The sequence below is a fragment of the Gobio gobio genome (genome assembly GCF_949357685.1).
Source record: "Gobio gobio genome assembly, chromosome: 17".
Taxonomy (NCBI): domain Eukaryota; kingdom Metazoa; phylum Chordata; class Actinopteri; order Cypriniformes; family Gobionidae; genus Gobio; species Gobio gobio.
In genome coordinates this window covers 40056006-40068201 of record NC_137110.1, presented here as the reverse complement: position 1 = coordinate 40068201, position 12196 = coordinate 40056006, and the positions used below count along the sequence as shown (strand labels likewise).

Here is a 12196-nt window from a genome sequence, read left to right as displayed (position 1 = left end):
ATGAATAGGGTGAATTGGGTCAAATTCATGTTGACTTTTAAGGTTCATACAGGTTCGGAACAATTTAAGGGTGAGAAAATTATGACAGAATTTTCATTTTTGGGTGAACTTTCCCTTTTAAGAGAATGAATTGGGTGAATTGGGTCAAATTCATGTTGACTTTTAAGGAACTTTAGGTTTTGGTGCAAAGGTTGAATAGATTAATTTGCTTTGCTGTATATATGAGTAACTTCAAGTAAGATATATATTGATATAATATATATATATATATATATATATTTTAATATATATATATATATATATGCCTCTTTAAATGTTCAGTCAAATGATCTCTGGAATTGTAGTTTTTGTTTTTTTCAAGAGTTTAAAGAGGACCTTATGCTTTTTTACACTTTCAACTTTCTTTAGTGTGTAATTTGCTGTTTGAGCATGAAAAAAGCTTTTAAAAAAGCACAAAGTCCACTCCAGAGGGAGTTATTCTCTTATATTCTGAACAAGTGTAGTCTTGGGTTTTCTGCCAGGAACGTAGGCTACATGTCACAATATCCCCAGTAGTGTGTAGAAACCACTCATCTATAGATTTATATAAATCAGTGGTTGAAACTGTTATCGTAAGGGGTGTGACATTTCCTAAATACACTCGGAGCAGTTGACTGATCATAACACACTGGTCCAGCCGACCAATCAGAGCACATTGTGCTTTTCGGGAGGAGCTTCATAGAAACCATAACTAAACAGAGTGTTACTGGGAAGAGAGGTGCTGCAATAATGTAAAATATGTGAAAAGAAAATATACACACACAAAAAACACACGCGTGTTAACATTCAAGCATGAAACCCTATTCTAGAACCCAAAAGTAAAATCAAGACTTTGTAAAAGGGCATAATACTGCCTCTTTAAATGTTTGGATGTTTGAGGATAAATAATTAAAACAAGCTTGTTACTCCTCCAAATAACGATATTTTGTCATCTCTCCCTTCACTCTACCAGTGACACAAATGGCACACTTTTGTATTACATACAGTATAAGGCAAACAATAAAGAACAGATGCAGATAAACAGATTTAATATGTTTGATGATTATTGCAGTTTAATATTAGCCTAGTAGAAATGACCACTGTACTTTAGTGTTAATTTATGGGTCAAGTTTTTGAATATTCACTTTCATTTAATTCCCCTGAACAAGAACAGAATTGAATTTGTTGGCTAATCAAATTCAACATGCAGGCTTAAATTCACCTATGAAAAACTGTCCTAAGCCTCAAGTGGTATGTATCCTCTGTTGTGCCATGACAACCCTCATTCACATTTCTCATCAACAGTCAAGATCTGAGGGAAATAATTCATTCAGAGACCACAGCATATGCTACAAATCCTTCCAACAATGATTTAATAACCATTAAAATAATTAAAGCCTTCACTCAAGGACTGATGGGAAAGTGGCTACCAGGTCATCCTCTATTATGACAACAAAAGTCTCTGATCCTGTTTTATGGCCTCAAATTGAGTACTGGGGCCCGTTCTTCGTACCTCGCTAACTCAGTTAGCTGGATTTGATTGTTGATGATTTGGCATGATCTTGGATTGTTTGGTTCTTCGAAGCTCATCCTGGACTTGCTGTCATAGTAACAGGTCCGTTAGCTTAAACCTGCTCGGGAGCAGGCTTATTTCATGTAAACAGGATTAGATTGCATCTTGAGGTGATACTTAAAATCTGTCCCAGCCACTGCTACTTTATTACAAGAGTTCATTACTGAACCAGGGGCAATAATAATAATTTTAAATAATAATATAAAAATGTTATATTGTATATGTATATGAGAATGTATAATGTTGTGTATAATACTATAGACACAGCCACTTGATTGAGCGATTTATTTGTGATGGAATAATTACTTTATATAATTTTGTTTTTATTGGTTTACACACATGTTGTACAGTTACTCTGAGTCGTGCATTAAGTGATCAATATATTACGGGAGTGGCTTGATGCAGCGCAAGAGAGGATAATTTTATCTTGACCCATAAGAAACTGTCACGTTACAAATCTGCTTCAAATTAAATTACAACATTGAAATAAAAATGTAAAGGGTGTACAAATACTGTATAAAATCCCGAATATAAATAATTGGTAATCATGTTTAAAAAAAAAAAACATTTATCATTTATCTATTATAACTTTTATGTTGGTTTGGTCGTTTGGCTGTTTCCTTATAAAGGTTCAGAAATTCGTGGGGGGGTTTTTTGTGTAATTTGTCAAGGTATTTTTTTTTTTTTTTTTTTTTTTATTGAACAGATATAAGAACAAATTTTGTCAAGTTTTTTGCCAGGTGGCTTTTTAATTATATGATGTCATTACGTTGCTGTCTTGACGCCAGCCAATCGCTGCATTGCTGATCGTGGTTTCGAGTATCGATGCATCTGCCCTCTTCAGGGGAAAAAAGAACGCTCAGTAATCTTAGATCATTTAATCCAGATATTTTAATCCAATCCGCAAATTCGTTTGAAGAACCAAATTAGCCAGAGATCAGTTATCACGATTAAAAGATCTGGGATCTGTCAAATCATCTTAGATGTATTAAGCGAGGTACGAAGAACGGGCCCCTGGTGGGCTGATAATTCATAAGAAGGTCGTTTCATACCTCAATAACAATAAACAAATAGGCAGACCGGTTGAGTTAAAAGAAAATAGCCTACCTTACCTTTACTAAAAAAGTCTGTTTAGTTGCAACAAAATGCTCCAAGAAATGTACATTTAGCACTTTTTGAGTGTTACATTTGGATTGTTTGATGCTGGTCTCCTGACTTTTGATGGGAATGATGACATGACGGCCTACCCTCTGTTGCTTGACTGGGTGAAAGAGCAGCAACATCAGGGCTCTGACAAAGAAAGCATCAACATGCTAGAGGGTTTGTTGGGGTGAATAACATTGCTATATCATTCAGCTCAACACTGAGTCTATCAGAATATGAATCAGAATCTTCCCAGCTGACAAAAATAATGTTCTACGAACGTTTTGCTAACGTTCCCACTTCCCATTCCGCATTTTCAGATGGTCCCTAACATTGTTGTCATTCAGATTCGAGAAACGAAAAGTGTCACGAGATGTGACCATGGAAAATCTTTACATTTCCCACACTCTAACAAATTCATATCTCAGATAGGCTACTAAACGGAATTCCGTGCATTTGTCTGACTGCGCATGGCAAAGTTAAACGCGGAAACAATGTTTTTTTTTCTGCATTGTTTCCGGGGTAACGTTACAGTAATACGTGTTTTAGAGGATTAGGTGTACTGTTCATATTTTAAAAACGTAATAAATGCAGGACGAAGAAAGGTTATGCATCTCCAGCTGTTCTGACTGGATGTCTGGGATGCCCTCGAGGTTTTGGAACACCCCGCTGTGGAATCTCGCTATACCCGGTACGTCTGATTATTTAAATGCTTTAATAATTTTGTTTGTAATTAATTGGTGGCCTTTTGATTGACTATTTAACAATGATCAACATCTGTTTACTGTTTCTTTGTTTTTTTTAGGAAGTCATGACACAATGACTTACTGTTTAGATCAGCAGTCCCCAGTACTGAAGTCTGAGTCGAAGGTGGTGCAAGTGTTAGACACATTATTTCCATGTATCGTTCGGCCCTGTATAATCAAATGGGCAACAACACAGGTAGTAACAGACATGTTGTTCCAATGTTTTATGAATGTATTTCTTCACTGGAACACAAAAGGCAGAATGTTAACATAACTAACAGCTTCATTGCACTTAATTTGCAACAACATGGTGACTGATTCTGCCTCATTTTGTTCCACAGAAGAATAAAATGTAATGTAGATTTAGAACATTGCAAATGTGGGTAAATGATGAAAGGTTTTGATGATGTACCGCATTTTTTCATGGCTTTTTTTATCCAGGAGGACAGCATCTCTAAGCAGTTGGATTTAGGCATTCGGTTTCTTGATCTAAGAATAGCTCATAAGATAGAAGACCCTAATAAAGTGTTCTACTTTGCACATGGGATCTACTCTCTTCTGACAGTGAAGGTACATCATCATTTAAAAAAAAAAGTTAAATCGTCATTTCCAATTTATATATAACTTTGGTTGTGTTCTGGCTGTGTTATTTTAAGGAAGCGCTCACAGACGTTGCTCACTGGTTAGACCAGCACACCAAGGAAGTGGTCATCATTGCACTTTCTGCCTTTGATGGAATGGACCTGGAACAACACAGAGACCTCATTCAATTCCTTATAAGCACTTTTAACAATAAAATTTGTCCCAATCATGTAAGTATGTTTAATGTAAAAAGTGCAAATCTTATTGTTGTCATTTATTTTAAATAATCAGCAAGATATCATGACCATGAGATAAGAATTCATTTATATTTATGAGTTATATTCATTAATTCCATCATTTTAATTCAATTGTGGCCATGTTGTATTAATTCTTTCCCTTATTTTAATTGATTTAAGTCATGATCACGTGTAGTACAACATGGCCACAATTTATCTAAAATGAAGGGAAAAAATGCTTAATGTCATGTGCTGGGCTTTTCAAAAACAGTTCTACACATAGATGTACATTCACATGAGATGACGTCTTCAGTTATATCAGAAGATCAGTAAAAGCTATTTTATTTTATAGGGTTGCTTCCTAAGGTTGAGGTCACATGACCAGCTGCTGAGTACTATCTCCTCTATAATTCCCTTGTTATTTGTGTTATTTCAGGTCACACCCTCACTACAGGAGTGTTGGAATCACAGTTATCAGGTTATTCTGTCATATGATGACTCAGCTGCGTCTGGACATAAGGAACTATGGCCCCAGTGTGAATATTGGTGGGCAAACACATCCGATCCAAATCGTGTCATATCCTACCTGGAGGAGAGGAAAGAGAAAGGGAGACCAGGTCAGTCACAATAAAAAAATGAGTTCAAATTGCACCAAATAATAACCAAAGAAATAAGATAACTTTCACTAAAGGTTCTTCCTTCAATTTGTTTTCAGATAAGTTTTTTGCTGCTGGTCTGAACCTAACTGAGGATGCCAGGTATATACTTTCTCATCCATGCCAGTCATTGCAAAGCATGACCCTGAGCTCCTACAGTTTGCTTTTGAACTGGGTCAAGCATCAGTGTCCCGGCTCGGGCAAAACATGTTTCAACATCATCTGTGCAGATTTTGTGGGGGCTTTCAGCAGTAAATTCTCCCAGCTGGTTATTGGACTCAATCAAACACTCTTAAAAGAGACTTGATCCATAAATATGCCACAAATGTTACATAAAAAAAACTCTGTATTACATAAAATGTAGCATTTTTATTGGAGTTTATGTTGCACATTCTTGATATATTATAAGGCAAGAGTTGAATGTTTACATATTAATAATTTTCTAGTCTTTTGTGACGGTCCCTAAACTGAAACTTTTGTGACAGGGAAAAAAAAAAAATTGTGCATTGCTGCCATCTAGAGGTAATCCATATTTAGGTTCTTGTTTATTTAGGGGCCAGTGGTTCAAAAAGTTTAATCTGTATCAGAATTATCTGGATTTGGAAGTTACATGTTTTGCTATCCAGGATCAGGTAATCCATCTTACTTTTGTGCCAGTTTTTCGAAGCCAAATTGGATTAAATCACCCTGATCCAGATACACACTTTTTCAGATTACTAAATCTGGATTACAAGTGCTCTATGGAGCCGCCAAGAACTATTGAATGGTTCATGATTGTGCCAATTTAGTTTACAAAAAGTGATAAAAAGCACTTTAAATTGAATATAATATTTTTGTTTGATATTTACAGCTGTTTGGGGATTATTTATGACACCGAAATATTTTTTACTTTACTGTAGGTTACCAAAAGGCTTAATCGGTAGCATAATAATGTCCACTTCTAATGTATTACTTTAACAGTTAAACTAATCAAGAGCAAAATAAAAATGTATGTAATAATACAAAGGCTGGAATTTCTTTTGTATTACATTTTTGTCCTTGAAATCCACCCTTCTGCTGGGATCTGTATAATTTTTTTGGATATCCCAAAAGGTATCCCACTCTTACTAAAAAGTTTTGAACAACACAAACTGGTGATTTGATCCAGATCAAAACCAAGATTGGATTTTGTGATCTAATCTGATTTCAGAATCCTTTTTTTCTCTTTTGAACGATTTGATCCAATCCGACAGCTGAAATCTGATCAGATTACTTTTGAACAACTGGCCCTAAGAGATACATGCCTCAAAATAATGTTACTTGCAATTTTATTGTTACATCAAACATTAAAAATGTCTAACTAAACGTCTTTTCTTGGATGTTTGACAAAATGAAAAAGGCAGATTCATATAGTAACATCTAATGTCTTGTCATGACTTCATCTATTGTTGACACTCTTGTTTGGCTTTTTGTCCATGTGGGTTACATGTATGTATCTGTGGGGTCTAATTTTAGATGGCCCCTCTGATTGCGTTTTCTAAGGTGCTTAACGTTTATAGTATCTACTTAAGTGATAATCCAGTTCAGTGATGCCTTTCACACAGTTTGTGTGTAGGGTGTATAAGGTAAATAAACACAGGGTTTTTTTTTCTTATCTGAAAATTATCACAGAGAAACTTTTCAGAAAGTCTTTCAGACTTTATTTTAAATTGAATATCTAATTTATTCCAAGACAAACTCAGATAATGGTTTTATACCATGCAGAGACACAGACCTGGATGTCATTTTAATCAAATTTTTTCACGACTGCATTATAGCGTGCACTACATGTATCCAAATTATTTAGAACATTCTGAACAAATCTGGAGCAAGATGCTTCCAGAGAGCTTTGAGAATCCCCTCCCTCCTCTTTCAAGTCCCCACCTTTCTCCTAAACAGATTACTCGGGAGTTAAAGGAGCCTGCATTCGGCTGTGTCGTCTCTATGAGGCTTAGAGCCACAGAGGAAACAGATGGGATAAGAAAACCGGGGGATCTAATTACAGAGGCTTAATCAGCAATCCAAGGCCTGTCCAGAACTCATTCACGCAGCCTCAAGCTTCTGCCCCTCAAAGTTTCTCTTTCGGAGGTATTCGTCTCAGGGACTGGAGATAAATACAGCTGTTTAACATGGAGAACGAGGAAGAGGAAGATGAAATCTTTACAACATTGCAGGGAGATGTAGAGGAGCAGGAGGAAGAAGAACAACAAGAGGAAGAGGAGACAGAGGCTGGGAGAAAGAGCAGTTGGGATATCCCAATTCCAAGTCGATCATTGGCCAGTCGCAGAGCTTCACTTCCATGCCCGGTCAGTACACAATACACATAGCTTGTATAAGTTACATTTACATTTATGCATTTCGCAGACGCTTTTATCCAAAGCGACTTACATTGCATTGAAGGTACACATTTTTACATTTTGTCAGTTCTTGCTTTCCCTGGGAATCGAACCCATGACCTTGGCGTTGCTAGTGCCATGCTCTACTTTTTTAGCTACAGGAAAGCCTGTTTGAGTTTGAGTGCTATGGCACACGTTCTTTAAATGAGAGCAGAAAGACACCAGTATCTATGGGGCCAAGCTCTGGATTTGTCTTACAGAAGGCAGACGAGCAGTTGATTCAATTAACACTTTTAAATAGAATCTCAAAGCCACACTTGCTTACTAGGGGCTTTTTCACTAGCAATATATTTCTCTTCCCTCCTTAGTAAATTTGGCATTTTATTTTAATATTTTTTTTCTGTTTATTCTCTTATTTTTATCCTTACTTCCTTTATGTATGAAAGCTTATGTAAAAATAGTGTTGCAGACTTAAGCTTAAACCAATTATTTTAACCACTGATTTGTTAAAAATTATTATTCAGCTAAATAATGATGTTTGCAAAAGCATAGCGCATAAATCTACACAATTTTCCCTACAGGAATGAAGACCCAATACAATTATGAATCATTAAAACGTCACATTTTGTACAGAAAAACAGATAATTCAGGTTGCAAATCAAAAGGTGCGTCTCACAGCTGTGAAAATGCTAAATGTTCACTTTGATTTACCGGTTAATGTTATCAGAGATCAAATCAGGACACATTTTGCATAATCTAAACTCTTAAGAAGAGTTTGTCCTGAAATTACCTTCCAGTGTTAGGACAGAACTGATTAAAGTAGACACTAGTAAAAAGTCTGACATTTCAGATAGGCTGATATTAGTTTTTTGGAACATTTGAAAATAATTTTAAACATGAGGACATAATAAGAAATGGGTGAAATTCTCCTCTAGTCTTCCAGGTGACCTCATTGTACAAAATGCTCTTTGGGTCATTCTCACATACTGGATAACATGGATCACCTAGTTTTACACAAACTTGAGGAGTTCTGTAGCTCAAGTGCTGCTGCCATTACAGGGATAGTTCACCCCAAAATGGAAATTACATCATCCTTTACTTAACTTCATGTGGTTGCAAACCTGTATGCATCTCTTTCTTCTATGGAAAATTAAATATTTTGAAGACCATTGGGAACCAAACACCATTGAAGCCCGCTGACTTCCATTATGTGTTCCATTTCATGTTCCTTGGAAAAAAACAAAGTCAATCATTTTAGGAAGTGAAAAGAAGGAGAAATCAAATACTTCTAAAAATTTAAATGAAACTTTTCACTGATATCTCGTTCAGTCATGAAACTCTAGAGGCCGTAGGCTGATAGGTCCTTTACTTGCAATCTGCAAGCAGTCACATCATTACCGCATGGCACAAGCTGATCCTGCAGGCAATGAGATCGCTTGCTCAACATTTAAATAGTCTGGTTCATTGTTTGCTTTAAGCTAGTCCTGCAGCGCGCTCTCAGATTTCCTCTGAAACCCTCCACCTCCCCCAGCTCCACCTGCCTAGATCTGCTACGGCATTTATGTTTGTCTATTTATGCAGCAGCAGCATATCTTACTTCCTCACAGCAGTGTGTCTGTGTATCTATTAGCAGTAGCAAGTCCATACTCGCTCTGCAGCAGCAGCGTAGCGGATCTAGTCTGCCAAGGCCACAATAACATTTCCATTTTCAATAACATGCTAAATCTATTAAGAGAGTTGTCATGATTGAACTATTGTTATACTGTTATTGTTATAATGTCATTGAACTGTATGTGCCTTTATTTTATGCATATTTTTCAGGCTCAGCTGAATGCGATGCATCTGAGCCGCCTGCACGCTACCACCGTGGTCCCAAGGCCAGCTTACCCGAGCCACTGTCTTCAGAGCGTTGAGGCGAGGCCGTGCTCTCGCTCCAGCCATGTTGGCAATAATGCAGTGGGAACGCAAACCAAGGGCAGCACATGTGAAAGATGCCCACATGCCATCCCTACCATCCCTGAGGTGCATGAGCCTCTGGAGAGGAAAGCCCGATTTAGGAGCCGCAATGTCATGTCTCTGGTTTGTGTGATTTATATGATTTTGTTTTTTAAGATGTGAATGATTACCAAAAGGTTATTCAATCAGGAGCAAATCTGAGGCTTTATCAGTGCTATACAACACGTTATATCCCGAAGCTAAAAACGAAATAAATAAAGCTAAAAAAACAAACAGCAAACAGCCTGTCGAGAATCTTAAGTCTAATTTTCTTAGCCAGGTTTACTAAAAGGCACATCTGCGTGAGGGCGCAATTCCAAAAAAGTGCCAATGGAAGTGGAAAGTTCTGCACGCACAAATTAAACAACAATGGGTCATTTCCATAATGACCAATGCAATCTACCAAAAGCAGCGCTTCTGGTTCTGGTTTAAGACATGTCTTTTTTTGGGGTGATAAATAATGGTGCAAATAGAAGTAAATTGATTATAATTCATTTAAATTCTCGGTTTCACTTTATTTTGATGGTCCCTTTAACACATTTTGTTGACTATAAGTAACCCCCTTTGCGTTCGGTGGCCCCCTGGGTGTTTCCCCCTGCGGTACGGTCGAAAAGGGCACTTTCACGATTACAGGGCCAGGGGCTCAAGCCTTCTTGTGCACGGCACTGAGTAGAGTATTAATAGACTGGTGGGGTTAGGGTTAGAATAAGTTGACATGTAGTTGCAAAGCTACTTATAGTCAGTAGAATGTCTGTTGGGGGAGCATCACAATAAAGAGTTAGCATATTTTTAGCAGACAGTCCCCTATTGTTATGTATTTATGAGTAAAACGGCTTCTCTAACAAGAAAAAATGTATGGGACTTGATTTTTTCCATGGGGAATTGATTGGATGGTTGGATAATTGTGGTTTGCTATTGGTGGATTTATGTGAGTGACAGGCAGGTTGTCCCGCCCTCGCACAAGTAAACATGTCATCAGAGAAGAGATGTCGCTGCAAAAGGGGAAGGGAAGAGGGGAACTTATGCACAGATAGATAAATCATTTATAATAAATATTACAGTATTCCACAAAAAAAATAAGAATTGTCCATTTTGATTTCATGGTGACTGAGAAAAATACTGGCAAAGCACCCATACATTCACTCAAGTATAAAACCTTTTACACATCTCTTATTCACATTCAATCCTATTTAAATGTTTTAAATGAAATGAAAGTCAATAGGGTCCAAATTTGTTTTAATTTTGGGAGAACTGTCTCTTTAATTAAATAAAAAATGTGAAATGGAATAACATTTTGTATTGCTGATCAAATATAATGTGGGGTTAAACAAATCCAGTTGGATGATATAATGTGGTGTTTGTTTTGTAGAGTGATGCGGACAGTTTGTGTCTGATCTGTCATGACGACCTACGCAAAGGAGGAGGAGGTATCAGAGAGCTTCACTGTTCCCACAGCTTCCACAGTGAGGTAAAGCTTCAGACTTTATAAACTGGTAGCCAGTTTATGTATTAGAAATTGGAAAAACATTTCTGATGTTAAATTTGACAAATATAAATGGCCCAGAAATCAGGACATTTCAGATTAGCGACTACCTATTCTACATTTTAACTGACTGTAACTGCTGAGCCATTGTTTTCTCCTAAGAGTTCTTCTTCATTCTCCCTAGCCACCTTTCATATACGTGCCATTGTCCCATGGGACTTGTTCTCTTGGGTATTGAGATACTGTCCTTTGTAAAGCTGCTTTAGAATATGTTGTTGAAAGCACTGTACAAAACAGCTGAATGTAATTGAATTTTGTGCTCCTGCCGGTGGTTTAGTGCATAGAGGAGTGGCTGTGGACCAAGCAGACCTGTCCCACATGTCAAAAGCAGGTTGCCATGCCAGAGCCCCTGTACTGGACATCTACCAGAGTAATAGTGCCCTGAGCTCTTCCAGCACCCATTCAAACTACCTTGGACATCAGCTTTTACAGGATGGTTACATGATGCGGACAACTGACAATGGATATGAAAGGAACAGCTTTTTTCTATAAAAAATTAAAAAAGGTGGTCATATGACCAATCGCAGGGAGATTTTATTCAGGTGAAACAGGTGGGCAGAACATCTCTTTTTGCCACCACTGAGTGTAAAATTCTTTTTTTTAATTGTATTTACATATTAAGAAAATGAATGTTATTTTGTATCATGGTTATCTTTTTCTGCATACATTTAAGCAAACTGAACAAGTTGTATGAATTTGTAAAATTGTAAAATGCACCTCATATATGTGTAAGTAATTTGGAGTACTCGAAATGTAAATTAAAAAGTTCTGTTTTTCAAAACATGTGATTAATGTAATGCTGTCAACCAAAAGTAGGCTTGCATTGTCTGTTCACCAGGTGTGTACTTGCGTAATTGTGCTTCTTTACTATACTTCAGTATATATATTTTGGGAATTTGTACTTTTGAGTTTACTGTATTTCACTGGTCATCTTGACACATCTATTATTTTATTGAAAATATACACAATGAGTCTTACTGAACTAAAATCACATTCTTGTGAAGTTTACTAAACTTTTTTTGAAAACAGCCAATAAAAAAATGTCAATGTAATCAGTTCTGTATTCATCATGCATTTTGGCCCAAAGAAAGTATGTTTTATTTGTCAACTTGACTCAAACGCTGTCTGAGATCAGGGTTTAAACAACTATAAGTGTGAAATATCACACTATAACAATCTGATGTCTTAGAGCCTTACATAGGCATTATTTTGCACATTTAAGTTACTCTGACGTAAACATGTTTTTGTGGATTTCATCAGTCAAATTCAAAAGCTAATAGCTTTCACTTGAGTATTGTTGTTTAGTCAAAAATTGTAAATGAGTAAAATATTGGCTTATACTTTTTACTC

The 12196-nt window shown here is 36.6% G+C and overlaps 2 protein-coding genes across 2 annotated transcripts; both read left to right on the top strand.

Moving 5' to 3' along the window:
- Positions 1–3059: 3059 nt before the first annotated feature.
- LOC307140429 (PI-PLC X domain-containing protein 1) lies at positions 3060–6346 on the top strand. Its single transcript, XM_079839975.1, has 6 exons — positions 3060–3425; positions 3540–3676; positions 3922–4050; positions 4137–4292; positions 4735–4915; positions 5014–6346. The coding sequence occupies exons 1-6, from the start codon at positions 3323–3325 to the stop codon at positions 5259–5261; spliced, it is 954 nt and encodes a 317-aa protein (XP_079696101.1). The 5' UTR covers positions 3060–3322; the 3' UTR covers positions 5262–6346.
- On the top strand, positions 6330–12184 carry LOC307140431 (E3 ubiquitin-protein ligase DZIP3). The gene is made up of 4 exons (XM_079839978.1): positions 6330–7278; positions 9130–9387; positions 10673–10771; positions 11124–12184. The coding sequence occupies exons 1-4, from the start codon at positions 7102–7104 to the stop codon at positions 11229–11231; spliced, it is 642 nt and encodes a 213-aa protein (XP_079696104.1). The 5' UTR covers positions 6330–7101; the 3' UTR covers positions 11232–12184.
- The last annotated feature ends 12 nt before the right edge of the window (positions 12185–12196 follow it).